The 18219-nt window shown below is 39.0% G+C and overlaps 1 protein-coding gene across 1 annotated transcript in view; it reads left to right on the forward strand.

Annotated features, from left to right (window-relative positions):
* Window positions 1-6594: 6594 nt before the first annotated feature.
* Window positions 6595-18219, forward strand: part of LOC126161558 (uncharacterized) — a 33939-nt gene continuing 22314 nt past the window's right edge. The window contains exons 1-4 of the mRNA XM_049917496.1: window positions 6595-6698; window positions 7429-8554; window positions 9942-10593; window positions 13272-13672. Coding sequence (XP_049773453.1) covers window positions 7824-8554; window positions 9942-10593; window positions 13272-13672 — 1784 coding nt within the window. The 5' untranslated portion in view covers window positions 6595-6698; window positions 7429-7823. The remainder of the gene's footprint in view (window positions 6699-7428; window positions 8555-9941; window positions 10594-13271; window positions 13673-18219) is intronic.

Raw genomic sequence — 18219 nt, forward strand, 5'->3', positions numbered from 1 at the left:
AAATGATCTGGCGGACAGGGTGGGTTAATAATGCTGTGGTGTACGAGAAGGTGTCGAAGATCGGTGACTGTACGATAATACAAGATGACCTACACAAAATTTCTAGTTGGTGTGATGAATGGCAGCAGACTCTACATGTAGAAAAATGTAATTTAATGCGGATGAGTAGGAAAAACAAACCCATATCGTTCGGATACCAGCTTGAAACAGTCACCCCATTCAAATATCTGGGCGTAACGTTGCGAAGCGTTATTAAATGGAACGAGCATGTGAGGATTGTCGTGGGGAATATGAATGGTCGATTTCGGTTCATTGGGAGAATTTTAGTAATGTGTGGTTCATCTGTAAAGGAGACCATACGTATGACGCTAGTGCGACCTGACATTCATTTCGAAGAACACTGCTGAGAAACCTTAGAGACTCGGCATCTGAAGCTGACTGCAGAACGATCCCACTGCCGCCAACGCACACTTCGCGTAGCGGCCACGAAGATACGATACGAGAAATTAGGGCTCATACGGGGGCATATACAGGGTGTTTCAAAAATGACCGGTATATTTCAAACGGCAATAAAAACTAAACGAGCAGCGGTAGAAATACACCGTTTGTTGCAATATGCTTGGGACAACAGTACATTTTCAGGCGGACAAACTTTCGAAATTACAGTAGTTACAATTTTCAACAACAGATGGCGCTGCAAGTGATGTGAAAGATATAGAAGACAACGCAGTCTGTGGGTGCGCCATTCTGTACGTCGTCTTTCTGCTGTAAGCGTGTGCTGTTCACAACGTGCAAGTGTGCTGTAGACAACATGGTTTATACCTTAGAACAGAGCATTTTTTTGGTGTTGGAATTCCACCGCCTAGAACACAGTGTTGTTGCAACAAGACGAAGTTTTCAATGGAGGTTTAATGTAACCAAAGGACCGAAAAGCGATACAATAAAGGATCTGTTTGAAAAACTTCAACGGACTGGGAACGTGACGGATGAACGTGCTGGAAAGGTAGGGCGACCGCGTATGGCAACCACAGAGGGCAACGCGCAGCTAGTGCAGCAGGTGATCCAACAGCGGCCTCGGGTTTCCGTTCGCCGTGTTGCAGCTGCGGTCCAAATGACGCCAACGTCCACGTATCGTCTCATGCGCCAGAGTTTACACCTCTATCCATACAAAATTCAAACGCGGCAACCCCTCAGCGCCGCTACCATTGCTGCACGAGAGACATTCGCTAACGATATAGTGCACAGGATTGATGACGGCGATATGCATGTGGGCAGCATTTGGTTTACTGACGAAGCTTATTTTTACCTGGACGGCTTCGTCAATAAACAGAACTGGCGCATATGGGGAACCGAAAAGCAACATGTTGCAGTCCCATCGTCCCTACATCCTCAAAAAGTACTGGTCTGGGCCGCCATTTCTTCCAAAGGAATCATTGGCCCATTTTTCAGATCCGAAACGATTACTGCATCACGCTATCTCGACATTCTTCGTGAATTTGCGGCGGTACAAACTGCCTTAGACGACACTGCGAACACCTCGTGGTTTATGCAAGATGGTGCCCGGCCACATCGCACGGCCGACGTCTTTAATTTCCTGAATGAATATTTCGATGATCGTGTGATTGCTTTGGGCTATCCGAAACATACAGGAGGCGGCGTGGATTGGCCTCCCTATTCGCCAGACATGAACCCCTGTGACTTCTTTCTGTGGGGACACTTGAAAGACCAGGTGTACCGCCAGAATCCAGAAACAATTGAACAGCTGAAGCAGTACATCTCATCTGCATGTGAAGCCATTCCGCCAGACACCTTGTCAAAGGTTTCGGGTAATTTCATTCAGAGACTACGCCATATTATTGCTACGCATGGTGGATATGTGGAAAATATCGTACTATAGAGTTTCCCAGACCGCAGCTCCATCTGTTGTTGAAAATTGCAACTACTGTAATTTCGAAAGTTTGTCTGCCTGAAAATGTACTGTTGTCCCAAGCATATTGCAACAAACGGTGTATTTCTATCGCTGCTCGTTTAGTTTTTATTGCCGTTTCAAATATACCGGTCATTTTTGAAACACCCTGTAAGAGAGTCGTTTTTCCCTCGCTCTGTCTGCGAGTGGAACAGGAAAGGAAAGGGCTAGTAGTGGTAAAGGATACACACCGTCACGCACCTTGCGGCAGCTGGCGGAGTATGTGTGCAGATGTAGGTAATCATAATACATCTATGCAACGGACTAAGGGAAAAGGAAAGAAGACGGTTGTGATCTATTGTCGGAAACCATGCAAATATTCGCCTACACTGAATCGGAAAATCCATTGAAAAAGATAACAATCTGGAGTTCCCATTACAAGAATAACGTTTCGTAAAGTCCACTAATTATAGTAAATCATTAAACTCGACAATATCCCGCAGAAATATATTTGCTTGTATCGTTTCTCTGTGGTTATGCTGAATTTCCTTGTCTTGATACCATTCAAATATACACTACTGGCCATTAAAATTGCCACACCAAGAAGAAATGCAGATGATAAACGGGTATTCATTGGACAAATATATTATACTAGAACTGACATGTGATTACATTTTCACGCAATTTGGGTGCATAGATCCTGAGAAATCAGTTCCCAGAAGAACCACCTCTGGCCGTAATAACGGCCTTGATACGCCTGGGCATTGAGTCGAACAGAGCTTGGATGGCGTGTACAAGTACAGCTGCCAATGCAGCTTCAACGTGATACCACAGTTCATCAAGAGTAGTGACTGGCGTATTGTGACGAGCCAGTTGCTCAGCCACCATTGACCAGACGTTTTCAATTGGTGAGAGACCTGGAGAATGTGCTGGCCTGGGCAGCAATCGAACATTTTCTGTATCCAGAAAGGCCCTTACAGGACCTGCAACATGCGGTCGTGCATTATCCTGCTGAAATGTAGGGTTTCGCAGGGATCGAATGAAGGGAAGAGCCATGGGTCGTAACACATATGAAATGTAACGTCCACTGTTCAAAGTGCCGTCAATGCGAACAAGAGGTGACCGAGACGTGTAACCAATGGCACCCCCATACCATCACGCCGGGTGATACGCCAGTATAGCGATGACCTATACACGCTTCCAATGTGCGTTCACCGCGATGTCGCCAAACACGGATGCTACCATCATGATGCTGTAAACAGAACCTGGATTCATCGGAAAAAAATGACGTTTTGCCATTCGTGCACCCAGGTTCGTCGTTGAGTACACCACCGCAGCGTCAAGGGTAACCGCAGACACGGTCTCCGACCTGATAGTCCGTGCTGCTGCAAACGTCGTCGAACTGTTCGTGCAGATGGTTGTTGTCTTGCAAACGTCCCCATCTGTTGACTCAGGGATCGAGATGTGGCTGCACGATCCGCTACAGCCATGCGGATAAGATGCCTGTCATCTCGACTGCTAGTGATACGAGGCCATTGGGATCCAGCACGGCGTTCCGTATTACCCTCCTGAACCCACGTATTCCGTATTCTGCTAACAGTCATTGGATCTCGACCAACGCGAGCAGCAATGTCGCGATACGATAAACCGCAATGGCGATAGGCTACAATCCTACCTTTATCAAAGTCGGAAACGTGATGGTACGCATTTCTCCTTACACGAGGCATCACAACAACGTTTCACCAGGCAACGCCGGTCAACTGGTGTTTACACGAGAAATCGTTTGGAAACTTTCCTCATGCCAGCACGCTGTAGGTGTCGCCACCGGCGCCAACCTTGTGCGAATGCTCTGAAAAGCTAATCATATACCTCTTCTTCCTGTCGGTTAAATTTCGCGTCTATAGCACATCTTCGTGATGTAGCAATTTTAATGGCCCGTAGTGTAGCTGACTGCGGACAGAGGATATAAAATAAATGTAGCTGTATAAATAACTGTCTAACAGTATATCGTATGTACTATATACAAAACTAAGCATTGTCATACAGGAATTGTTGTCAGGGTAGAAAGTGTTATTTTTCTTTCTATGTTCTGCTTCTTTAAATACTTTTCATTAGCAAAAGTTTGTACATGGCTGCACGTTCAGAGACCGTAAATAGTTACAATTGAAAGAAAACAGCCCTCGGTCACTATTTTTAACGAATTAACCGGGTTTCAACACTGCTAGGAGTGTCTTCCGCAGAATTTAAATCAGAATATTATAGACAATTCTTTGATTTAAATTCTGAGGAAGCACTCCTAGCAGTGTTGAAACCCGTTTAATTCGTTAAAAATAGTAACATAGGGCTGATTTCTTTCAATTGTAACTTTTCATTAGCGATTGAACAGTACATGAGTGTATTGTTCGGTTACCGATACACCGGGAAAAACTGAAGATCCACAGGTTTCATGAGTGCGTGCTATGATCTGGCAGCAAAATAACTTTCTAGTTTGATGCAATTTCATGATACTGATTGGCTGAAATTATTTCTACCTGTTACATAAAAGGTAAAGGAAAGCGTACATTCAGGTATCTCAGTAATTTGTTAAGTCAGATGACGGATCTTATCATTCATGCATCATCAGATTCATACACAATCAGATACATGTGAAGAACTCCGAGCAACCTCTGATATATTCCAAATTTGTTTCGTCTAGACGTACATATCTCGGAAGCTACTAATAAGCATATTTCATAGTATAAACTATTCACATAGTATTAAATGCCGAAAATTTAGATTTGGCGTTATCATGACCTATTGATATCAATTGAAACTACAAGTTTATTGTTCCTGGTATCAGTCGCAGTTTATTTTTATTTTATTTCCATTACGAGTTTCACAGATTTAAACTTCCATTATCAGGTGGGTTTATGTGAACTAATAACATATGTATCTCTTGCGTTTACAACTTTCAAATGACCTGTAACACTATCTCCAGTAGTCACAGGTTCCTATCCGGCGTGTTTACACCAATATAGTTATGTCATCACAGACACGTTGTAAACAGTTATCCCCTATTTTTCAACAGACCTCGGTCACCCCCAAGTTTGGTACACAACACATACACCCGGTTTACATGGGGCTCCAAAAACTGGATTTCGTAAATCGATTTCCCAATATCGCTTGTGGGTGCTCACGTAAAGACTTCAAAATCGATTCTGGTTGCCGGTTTTCCGGTTCCGCAATCGAATTTCGCACCCAGGTAAACGCAACCGGTTTTGAAACGTGCCTAGGCTTTCAGGTTTCGTCTTGTTTTTACAAATTTTCAGCTAAAATGGACCGAGTGGCTTCTTGACTGACTGAAGCTGTCCACACCTCGTCTAATTGAAGAGAAATAGCGATTATAATGACTAAATCATAAACTGTATCACCTGTTTTGCAGGCGCCATATTTAAATGGGCTAACAAATCCGCTTCAGACCTTAACATGTAAACACGACAGCGGCAAACGGTTTCCGAAATTCAGCTTTCGTCTTTCGGAAAAATCTGTCGCTTGTAAACGTAGTGATACACAGATGTTATTGATTCACGTAAATTCAACTAATGATAGGCAGTTTAACATTCGTGTTCTAGATCACAACAGACTTCTTGTTCCCATTCCTTACTTAAAAAAAAATATATATATATATTTAAGTGACAGGATAGGTCTTAAAATGACATACATACCGGTACCTAAAAACGAAGATAGTGATATTTTTGAAAGTGATGTTTATTCACAAGATTACATTATCAGACAACACCAATGAATGTTTTTATGTACACTGTTATTGAATACGATAATCGGTATTTATTTACTGATGTTTTTGATAATGAACCAAGACACAAGTAGAATGTGTACTGGTCAAGCCTGTTCTCGAACAACTCGTCGATGGAATATTTGTGCTCATTCACGTTTCCTCAGTGTCGTCTAATTCATTTAGTTAATTTCATTAAATCTAATGACTATGTCCCATCTAGTTAATCAGATTCTATTTCTGAATCTATGGCAGAAATGTGATTCTTGCCATTCGGGATTGATAAAGGGTTACAGAAAAGCTGCGAGACGAGATGGTCACCCGGAAACGGTTACCCATAGTTACACCAGTCGGTAGCTGTTCTGTTGTGCTTACTGTTTAATAAAACCCTTTTGTTCGGTCTTAGTTCGAGAACATATCGTCTTGACAACTATATCATTTTGCTGATTTAAAAATGAAGTGACGCCAACATTTCATGAATCGAAGAAATACGTACCGCAATGTACACAAACAGTAAGTCTAACTTTACTTCTGAGTTTAGTCACCAAAACTGTATACCCCTCTAATCGAGTAGCAGATTCTGTTATATGAAAAGCTTTCTGAAATTTTTTGTGTTTGAGAAACTATATCATAGCCTTTCGCGTTGGTTAATGTCAGAGGAAGAAATTCATTCGAACTGACCGGCACTTCCTCCTCACTTTACGCACTACCAATAACAAAATTTCTCAATGTGTACAGAGTCCGTGAAACATACACAGTACGTCAAACATTATTTTGATACGTAACACAACAACAAAGCCATGACACATGTCGATACATCTCACACTGCAGTACTTGGATCCTTAACCGGTTTGAGTCGGTTTTGTCCGGCATGAACTTCACTAGGAAGTGGTGGCAGCACAGTCGACGTGAGTAGCGAACCCCTTTCCATTTAGTCGTCTGCCTGCTTTCGCAGAGCAAGAAGAACTTTGGTGGTGATAACATTCGTGTGTGGAACTTCCTCAGTCGTCGGCCTCTACTGTGAGTTTTAATTATAGTGTTTATAAACACATTTTACGTAGATAATAAATCGTATATTGTAATAAATTATACCGTAATTTATAACTGATTGCGGAAGGAAATATATGAGTCTCTGGATGCGCCTTACGCGTACGCTGCCAGCAGCGCCGTGTAATGTTCATTCTATGGCGGGGATCTTTGCAGTTCACTTTAGTGCTTGTTTGAAAACAAAGCGCTGTGATGTGTGCTGGTAGCAGTATGTTTGTAAACATTACGCCGACATTCTGTGGAAGGTACAATATCGCCATTTACCGTAGTTTTTGATTAATATTTTTGAACATATTTCCTTAGGAAAAATATGCCTTACCATTGGAGCTAAAGTGCTGTCTAGACCGGCCTTCTTAGACATAAATTGCAAATTCTGTCAGGTTATGAAATTTTTCGTATTGATCGTAGTTTTAAAACATTAAGCAACTGTTTAGTGTATTGTAATAGATGTTTATGTGCATTTTTCCGCATGTGAGAGCCAAGAAATGTTCTGTTGGTGCGTACCGGTAACTTAGCTGAATTATAAACTCCAAATGATAATTACTGTCAGCATGGGAGGCATAGAATACACGGATAGATATTTGTATTATTTATGTACAGAAACGAAAATGTCCCTATAGCGAATAGAGATTTATTGATGAATTTGCTCCACGTAGTTTTTATTAATTTGTTAGTGATTGACATTTTTGCTTTTTTGTGTCAGGTTCATCTATACGCACAAACACCGTATGGTGGCGTCTGCTGCCTTTGGTTACTGTAACTCAAGGAGACCACTTCTCTCCTTGATGAGTGCCCTGCCACACACAACTCGTGAGAGCAACAGTGTGACAAGCTTGCTGCAGGGTTGGCCTAGACGTTGGACAAAGACTGTTCGTGAGATTCCTTTAGATTGAGCAGTGTGCCTTCTCAGTCAACTAAGTAATTCATTGGAAGGAAATTGTTGCATGGAGCCTATTGCAGGCAGTAGAGGTTTTTAGTTAATAGTATCTGCATAGCAGTTTTTGCTTTGTTGTACCTGAATATTGTGTGCCTGTAGTTACCGCACCTTTGTAACTTTGAAGGTTCTTTTTTAAATTTGTGCCATTTGACTTTTCAATCATGGTACCACCTCCTGTATTTGATGGCACCTCAGAATTGCTATCGACTGATGTACCACAGGCAGCTGAATCAGATAACCAAACAGCAAGTTCCTCCCCACTTTCGAAGTATGCTACCCCAAGATCATGCATAAGCCAGTCTGAATCTGACGAGACACCAACCCCATCAACTGCTCTCCAGACACCAGAAGAGACATCTCCAGAAGATGAGAAAAATGTAATAATAAATTCACGGTCTCCAAAGAAGTCACAGGAGAGAGATTGTCCTGAGTCATCACCTCTTTTGGCCCATGATACAAAGTCACACACTCCACCTCCTGCTTGGTCACCTCCACAAACATCACCACTAACATCCTCGGAAGAGAAGAATGGCTCAGTGGTGGTCACGGAAAACCCAGCATATGGCTTGGGAAATGGTGGTGTGAAATTTGAGGAAGGTACAAAAGAACCAGATAGTGATGATGACCGTGACAGCATATGTAGCAGCAGCCATTCAAGCAAAGAAGAACCAGCTAAACCAAAAATTCCAGATGGTGGTTGGGGCTGGGTGGTGGTGGCCTCATCTCTTGTCATCAGTATGATAGCTGATGGCATCAGCTTCTCTTTTGGTCTGCTGTATATAGAATTTCTCAAGCACTTTGGTGAAAGTAAGAGCAAGACAGCGTGGATTGGAAGTCTTTTCATGGCAGTACCTTTGTTGTCAGGGCCTATTGGAAGTGCACTTGTTGACAGGTGAGTCCCACAGTGAAATTTGCATTGTTTTAACTCCATAGATCTTATATTTGTGTTTTGTCTGTTGATTTCAATTTCATGCCTTAATGAATTGTGTCTGTTATAAACTGTGCACTAATGGGCGTATGGCTAAGTTTTGAAAATGGATAGAACTAGGTGAAAACATGAATCATATTGTGCTGAGAAAACTTAAGATATCCTACTACATCAGTCATAATAAAGTGTATGAGTTCTTAAATGTTTCATAAAAATTGCACAAAAAATTGTGCCGCTGGTGATTTGTTGATGTCAGATAGCTGGGCTTTATTGCATTTGAATCGAACAATGCTGTGGTTGAGACACTAGACACATAGGCCTATTCAGAACTTGTGCGTGTGACCAGCCAGCATTAGATCTACTGTTGTTTGTCTAAATTATTACAGGAAAATTCTGGCTGTGAGTTCCTTTAATAAGACCGTAGCCCACCTCCCGCATCTTTCTGTAATTGAAACTGTAATCCAACCATATCACCATCATGACACAATGTTAAGATATTATTTTATTACCTGTTTTCTAACATTGGAAACTATAACAACATTTTTGTGATGAACATGATGTTCATCGTAGTTTCATGCAATCAATTTGGAATGAAATTGAAGCTGTTAGTCACTGAATGTATGAAACAAATTTTACCTTTAGTTTTGAGCTGTGTGTTGTTTGATAAAGTAACTCAGCATTTGGCATTCTTGATGATTGGGCATTTCAGTTCTTACACAGGTGATGTAGGCAGTCCTTGGTCCATCAGAATTAACTTAAATGATCCATATATTTTTGTTCTCACCTGTTCTTCTAGTCTTATGAAAACTTAATAGCATAATCATTAGAGACGTAGCACCAGCTCCATTTTGAGAAGAACTGTGAACACAGATAGTCGGGGTTCTCTTGAACTATTTTGGCATCCACTGAAATGAAAATTGAGAAATGTAAATTTATATACTGACCACGGGTTCTGCTCTATGGCGTTTAATACTGCAAAATGCAATACAAGCAATATGTAGGTTGAAATCACTCTGAATGTAAATCAGGTACTAAGTTTGTGATGTATCTCTCTCTTGTTTTGACTGATATTATAATGGTTCGATAGTTGTAACAGACAAGCACATAGGAAAGAGTGGCAGTCTTCTAAGTTTATAAATAAAAGACAATGATTAGAGTTAAGAACTACAAAGCTTCACATAATATTATCACCTGTAAATTTAGCAGTCTTATGATCCTGGTGTCTGTGCCTATCTTCTTCTCAATGCTTCTGCTATCGTCATATCCTGTCCTGGGTTTCCTATCGATTAATAATATCTACTTTAATGTTTGTGGTTATGTAACTTAAGTTTCACTGTAATTATTATCACAGGTATGGCTGTCGCTGGATGACAATAACTGGTGGCCTCGTTTCAGGCCTTGGATTTACTCTGAGTGCTTTTTGTAACACCATTGAGATGATGTATTTGACATTTGGTGTGATAGCAGGCCTAGGTCTGGGATTGTGCTATGTGACTGCAGTTGTAAGTATTGCATACTGGTTTGACAAGAAGCGGACTTTGGCAACTGGTCTGGGTGCCTGTGGGACTGGTGCTGGAACATTCGTTTATGCTCCAATGACAACTTACTTCATTGAGACATATGGTTGGAGGGGAACGACTTTGCTTCTGGCAGGAACTTTCTTCAACATGTGTGTCTGTGGTGCAGTGATGCGTGACCCAGAGTGGTGGACACTGGAACAGCAGAAACAGTCTGCACTGTCCAAGTCAGCGCGCACCTCATCCAGTTGTGGGTCAATTTCAGCCAGGTCAGAAGCCAATGACTTTCCTGGTGTTGAGGAAATTCGTAAACTGTTAAAAAGTGGCCAAACACCAGAATACATACTAACAACACTAGCCACTTATATAACGTCAGATGGTCCAGAGCTGGAAACTGGCACCAAAGATAAATCTGAAGATGGCTTGAAGACTCCAGTATACAGCTCTGTTGTCAACTTGCCAACATTTGTCCGACAGAGCGAAACGGTTAGTTTTCAGTGTTCTTACTGTTTTTGTTTTCAGTGTTCGTACTGTTTTGCTTCCACTCTGTGATGCATGTTATTTAGTATCTATTGTACTATGATGTGACCACTTTAATTTCTGCATTGTTTGCCTCATGGTTGTACATTCAATTATTTATATACATTCCTGGTATCATTTTCTTGAAAGAATTGTTGTCTTTTAATGCCTATCTCAGCTTTAAGTGAATTGTGCCCTGTGTCTGTTTCTGCTTCTGTCAACTTTCTTGAAACATGTTCTGAAATGGAGTTGAACTGTCAGTAAGCTTTTTGTTATTATGTACAGTTAATCTTCGACTTTGCTATAATAATAATAATTTCATTTGTCACAAAATTTGATGCCCAGCCTCTCTCTCTCTCTCTCTCTGTGTGTGTGTGTGTGTGTGTGTGTGTGTGTGTGTGTTTTTTAAGCACTTTAAATTTGATTTATTTCACGTTCAGTACATATGGTCCCAACATTTATTACTGCAGTCATATACAACTGGCATGGTGATTGTTTTTAGATTGTAAATTTTGTCACATAGTGTGCAAATATTGAAGCTATAAAGAGAGGTGGATAGTATCTCAGCCATAGACATGTTACCCTTCATGTAGTTCACTTTTCTCTGTTTAAGCTGTCATTTAGATGGATCATGAACCCTCTAATTCCACTGTGTCAACTTAAAATACAGATTACTTGATCCAACAGCTTAAACCATGCATGTAGTGTATAAAAATTGTTTGGTTGGGATCTGCTCTGTATCTGGTCTGCACTGATTGGTGTGCTCTTACTTGTTACTCAGTATTCTTTCCTGTTGTCAGTTACTTTCTTACCTATTGCCAGTTATTCTGTTTTACAGATTATTTGGGGGGGGGGGGGTGAAGGGGTTAGAGATCACCACATTTATTGTTGGATAAATAATGGGCAACCGACTTAGGAGAGTATGTAAGGAAAGGAACATTAACCCAGGATAACCCTGTTGATTATATAGAACTTGTTACATCTTTTTATATCCGTTTCAAATTTTATGAGCTTTTTTCATACAATATTGCCAAATCAGTGCCTGGAATTATTTTGCCTGCAAAATTGTTGCATAATCATCGGGTAGACACTCTACTTATTGGATGCATATGCAAGTAGCTTAATACATGCAATAGAGTATCTAAGAATTCAGTTGAAGAACTTTAATAAATTCCACACTGTCAGCAGTGTTTATAGGTATAGAACTCTAAAATGAAATAGGACTTAAATTAGGAATAATTGATGCATTTGATGGTGCTTCACCAATTCACAACTAATCCATCACCTTTCAATGTAACCTGTGATACAGGTCAATATGTCACTACATCTAAGATTTCATATGCACATCCATTGCCCTCACCAACTAACAACCAATCACCTCCCAATCTAACCTAGTCCTAGGGCTGTGCTCCAGATCAATCTTTCACCACGACCTTCATTCCCAAAACTAATATGGACACAAAGGAACATTGTTGACGTTCTGTTTTCTCTCAGTTTGTGCATCATCATTAGGTTACAGGCCGAAGTCAGTATTCAGTATCAGTATGTTCAGGGAATTCATTATTTCTTTGCTGATATTTGGTGATGATATTGCATTATTGCTGTATTTTGGGAAATATAAGCATGCACTCACTGTATGTTACTGTATTGAAACTTCTATATATGGGAACTTACAGGGTAGCAGCAAGCAGATAAGAATACTTTAATTGGTAGCAGGCTCTATGATAATCTGCCCATAAAAAAATTAAAAAAAGGTGACAGGGGGCAAAAGTGTTTTTAAATGTTGGTTAAATGTGTTCCTTCCTAACAACTCCTTCTGTGTCATACAAAAATTCTAAAATTTAGAAAGATATAGTCAGTTACAAATCCTCTCTCTCTCTCTCTCTCTCTCTCTCTCTCTCTCTCTCTCTCTCCCTCTCTCTCCCCTCCCTCCCTCTCTCTCTCATCCTCCCCCCCCCCCCTCCTCCCTAAATCACACACGCTTAAACAATTTAGTGCCGCTGAACATTCCAAGTAATATAGGTCTTTAGTGTGTCGTCGTTTGAGGCTGTATCCTTTGTGAGCTGTAATATTTAGTTACGTAATACTGTATCTGCGTAGACCTTGTATATACTGTGATTAATAATTACTGGCAGGAACTGAATTAATGTTCTGTTTCCACTACTGTGCAAAATATAATTATCATTTATATGTCAAGGTGATTTGCATACAGAAATGTCTCACACTACATTTTTATTATTTCATAAGGCTAATGGGACACAAAGGAATCAATCCCAACTCTCTCCACTATGCATACCTCCACCATCATGTGGATTTATTTAACTGTACTTGGTGTTAATGGTTTCTATGTAAGATTTTCTGGGCAGTTTGTCATGTTGTCTCACAACAGAAGATGAAAGGCTTATTTAATGCAGGGCTTTGAAACTTTGTAGATGTATGACTGATAAGTACACTTTGTGCATGATCGGAAACTGAACATGTGTTCAGTACTTTACCATAATTTGTAATCTCCATATATCTGCATTGTTTTCAGATAATTTGAATTGTGTGTTGCTAATTATTTCATCAAAAGTGTTTGGGGTCTGTTCATAACTTCACTATTACTCTGATTCTGTGTTTGTATAGTGTGCATCTTTCTGTATTAGGTGCCATTGGAAGTTCTGGAATCATTAAGTGCCAACAAACGCATTTTTAATGTGATACTGGAAAACTATCCAAGCCTGCTCACATGCCGAAGCATTTCAGACAAAGGTTTAAACCTCTTACCAGCACAAGATATGGTGGCACCTGATGCCCGTGTTCCTGTCACAATGTCCATGCGTATTAAGAGGCAGAAAAAGGAAAAGGAAGCACCTCATGTGGAAAGTCAAGACCCGTCTGCTGCACCGTTAATAAATTCAGCTGCTGCTTCTCATGCTGTTGTTGTTAAAACACAAAGTAATCCAGTTCCAGCTATCCGTGATACCCAGCAAAACTTCAAGAAGCAGATTTGTACTGCACCTACAGCCCCACATACCAACTATCTGAGAGGGATTCGTGTCCACAGGTTAGAATTATTATTCCATTTTGTCTCTTTATGTTAATGGTTACTTATTTTCCATTTTTACTCAACATTCAGACAGACAGATTGCGTCAGGAACCAAATGCATTTGTATTTGAAGACATAGAACAAAATGTATTAGTTTTCTGAAATAACCATGTTTTAACAGTGCATTGGTTTTGGAATGTGATGTGAAGGCACTAGTATAGGTGGTCTGTCTCACAGAAAGTGATTTTTTTCCCCATCATTCCCATTTCTCCATGGTGTTGAAGCCTTATAATCAATTTACTTCCAGTTTACCATGTTTTTATATACTAAGTACAAGCAGACTCTAAATAATTTAGCAGTAAAGGAGACCACTACTGAATAGCAGAAACTCTGAGTCATTGACAGGCACCCACAGAAGAGAATGAAAACTTTGCTATCTTCAGTGAGTCATCAGCAGTCCATCAGCCTCTTTTCTGGTTATATGCTCCATTCACACAGGATAATTTCACATTGACTCTCAATGTCCCTAGATAAATATTTTTTATTGTACCAAAATTGTATGAGTGGATACTACAACAACAAAGAATATGAATCAAAAATTTTAAATTGTGGTCACTCGCTCTGAAGGTAAATGTGTATGAGGACGGCCTTGCAAGTTTTTACAAAAATAATGAAAGAAAGACATTTTTTGATACAAGTAATTTTATTCTCTCTCAACATATTTGTCTGTAAAATTTATATACTTCTGCATGCATTAGAATCAGTTGTGGAAACATTTTTCCACTATGATGTTGCTATCTCAAAAACTTGGTTTAGAAAGGATTGAATAGCTTTTTAAGGTGATTAAAATCTCCGTCCACACTTTTTCTGTAGTATTATGACAGCAAAATTAAATTGTTAAATGATATATCTGATGAAAATGGGCAATTAGACAATAATTTGATGATTTCCCAATCAGTTACTTAACGTGCTTGCATTGAGTTGATGAATGATGCTGTGACATTTCTGTTTGTTTTTCATGACTTCATCAAAGACTTGCGGCAAGCAAATGGTTGTATAGCATTTAGCATTTACTGTTCTTTGATCTCCTAAAGCAGTGGTCTGACCTGTCCAGTGCAACCAAAGAAATAAGTGACTTTTCTTGGAAGTGCCTCATGAGCAAACTGCTTTTGTTGGTTTTGGTTCCCCTTTGAACACCCAAACAGTTGAGTGCTACATTGGTTCCTGATCATGTTAACATATCCAGTTTTCATCTCTTGATGGTCACATTTTTTAGGTATTTCCTAATGTAAGTTGACAATAGCTTGTTTTTCAGCTTTGGCCAATAGTTTGGAATCAATTGGGAGCAGATCTTTTTCACAGACAAAATCAAATGTACTGGAGACTTTGAATGCCTAAGGAAAATTCTGTCTCACACTAAGTCACATGCCTGATCCTTTTTGCTTGTGGTATGCACAGCATTGACTTGTTCTGGAACAGCTGATGCTTGGTTGACTTTCATGAAATTCTTTACTAGTGGAAGCACGACCTTAGATATATTCTCCAAACTTATTGTAAACATCCCTGACCAGAAGTTTTTTTGGGGCTCTGCGATTACGTTTGGCACTAATGAATTGCACTTGCTTAGTTGCCAAAAATTTTCCTTCCTTTTTCACTGCTCATGATGTGTTTTGGTATGGCCATCATCAGATATTACATTCTTGTCATTTATAAACATTCCAATCATACCATCAGTGCCTAAAAAATTGCAAACAATCTTTTGTGAAAATAATTGATTATCAAAATTTGAACAAGGCGATAAGAAACATTTTTATTGCATTACCTGTTTGTGAAAATGTTAAAAAAATTATTCAGTGAAAACCTTAAAGTGGAATTTCCTTATTTTCACAAGGCCGTTTCTTTAAATGTTCACTGTAAACACACGACTTGGCCAATTTCTAAACTGCTGAGATTTTAACAGTAACAAATGGAAAATTGTAAAACAAAAGTTCTGTCACATCACATTATCTGAAATATGTTAAGGAAGTTTGTGGAACTGATTATTTCTTCCATACCAGTGATCATTTGGTAAAATCTTAAATGGTGACCCTCTAATAAAGATTCATTTATCTTTCTTTTCATACTTTTTTTTTTTAAATATTTCAATGAAGATATCTTTTACACTGGGCTGTAGACACATTTATTTATGTTTGTGACTGGACAGTTTCAACCTTTAGGTCATTCTCAAGCAAAAATATATAAGTAGTATAAATATATTATTTGAAACAATCCCATGCAGTCGCCATGCTTTCCTTTCTGTTGAGTGTCTATCAGTTATGTGTAGTGGCTTAATAGTATTTACAATATTTTACTTATGGATGACCTAACAATTGAAATTGCCAATCATATATGTAAAGGAATTTACAATACAGAGCAGAAAATGGGTTCATTCAAGTAAACACTTGTAATGGATGAAAACTTTGTCAGACTGGGATTTGAATATGTTTCTCTTTTCCTTTCTGTGTGTACTTTTGAAGTATACTTCACCCACGATTTTAAAACTTATTAAATGTTTATATTTGTGTAGGGTCATAAATCATTTGGTAGAGCAGCGCTTTGAAGAGTTCAGAGCTGTAATTCTAGCTTGATGCATATGGACCACATTCTACAAAAAAGAACAAACATTCCTTATGCTGAATCTGAGAAAAAAATTAGAAGTTCGAAGGAAATATTATTTATGAATGTAGTGAAATATTAATAGCTCAAACGATATTAATAGTAATATACATAAAGGGCAATGTCCCAACTGATTAACTCACTCACTGACTCTTCGTCGCGCAGCCGAAACCACTGAGGATAGAAACTTGAAGTTTGCAGAGGATGTGGATCTTACACTGTAAGCATTGTTTAAGAAGGGATTATATTAAAATTCCAATTCTAAGGAGGTGGAATAGGGGATGAAAGGCTTTTTGAAAATATGTCACTATTAAGGCTATTTTGAAGCTAGAAGTACAAAAATTGGAAATCATCATTAAAAAACTGCTAAAGTATTTTTAAAGCTACCTCAGTGAAAACTGGTATTTTATTGTCGCTCAGAAATTTTAAAAAAATGTGTGTTCCACTGCTTTTGGAAATTCGACACCCTAAGGGACTGAAACGGGGGATGAAAAGTTTTGTGAAATTATTTCATTATGAAAGCATTTTCATAGGTAAATTGATGAAAACTTATATTTGCATCTCGGTTAGAAATAAAAAAAATACTTGTTTCACTGGTTTTGGAAATTTTATCCTTTAAGGTGTGGCATGAAAGATGAAAATTCTTAAGAAAATATTTCACTATATTAAAAGAATCTAAAGCTAAATCTATGAAAAATGTGAATTCATTTCTCTGTGGCGTATAAAGAAATATATGTAGGGGATGAAAGTTTTTATGGAAATGTCCCCACAAGAACACAAGTGGAGGTATGATTTTTAAAAAATCTTGGACTCCGGCTGCCAGAATTGCTTTTTGGTCAGATGTACGTTTGGAAAAGACCTTGCTTCTGTGGCCACAATTGGCGTGAATAACATAAAAATTCAATTGAAGAAAACAAAACAAAAAATCTGTGCAGACCATACAGCATATGCGAGTGAAGTCGAGGGCGCTAAGCTGGTTAATAATACATCAGAAGAAAATATATAGTCTTAGACTTCGTTAAGTTTTAATGTATTACATTTTTCTGTGTGTGGGTTAATTTTTTCTTTTGTTTGAAATAGCCAAAGTAGAGAAGATATTGAATGCAGACTGGCAATGGCTAGAAAAGCAATTATGAAGAAAAGAAATTGGTTTTCACTGAATATAGATTTAAGTGTTAGGAAGTCTTTTCTGAAACTACGTGTATGGAGAGCAGCCGTAGACGGAAGTGAAACGTGGACGATAAGCAGTTTAAACAAGAAGAGAATAGAAGCTTTTAAAATGTGGTGCTAGGGGAGAATGCTGAAGATTAGTTGGGTAGATCATGTAACTAATGAGGAGGTACTGAATAGGAGTGGAGAGGAAAGAAATTTGTGGCACAACCTGACTAGAAGAAGGGGTAGGTTGATAGGACAAATGCTGAGGCATCGATTTAGTATTGGAGGGAACTGTGGGGGCTAAAAAGTGTAGAGTGACACCAAAAGGTGAATACAGTAAGGAGGTTCAAAAGGCTGTAGATTGCAGTAGTTATTCAGAGATGAAGAGGCTTATACAGGATAGATTAGTATGAAGGGCTGCATCATATCGGTCTTAAGACGAAGACAACAACAACATCGAAATAATTGTGTCAAGGAGTTTGTTGAGCTGGTTATTACTTCCATGCCAATTGCATTTCACTTTTGGGTAACAATGTGGTAACACAATAAAGTTATTACTTTTAATACAAGTAATGTATTGATTTCCAAGATAATGTAATCTAGGAAACCATCAACAGTATCTCCCAGTTATGTCTCATAATTAAAAATAAGTCTCTGATGTCACATTGTATTAAATCCAAGCCTTTGAACTTCATCTCATCACTCTAAATAGATGCAAGTTTCTCGCAGTAACTAATATGTGGCCAACCAAGGTG

Source organism: Schistocerca cancellata, chromosome 2 (assembly GCF_023864275.1).
Source record: "Schistocerca cancellata isolate TAMUIC-IGC-003103 chromosome 2, iqSchCanc2.1, whole genome shotgun sequence".
NCBI lineage: Eukaryota > Metazoa > Arthropoda > Insecta > Orthoptera > Acrididae > Schistocerca > Schistocerca cancellata.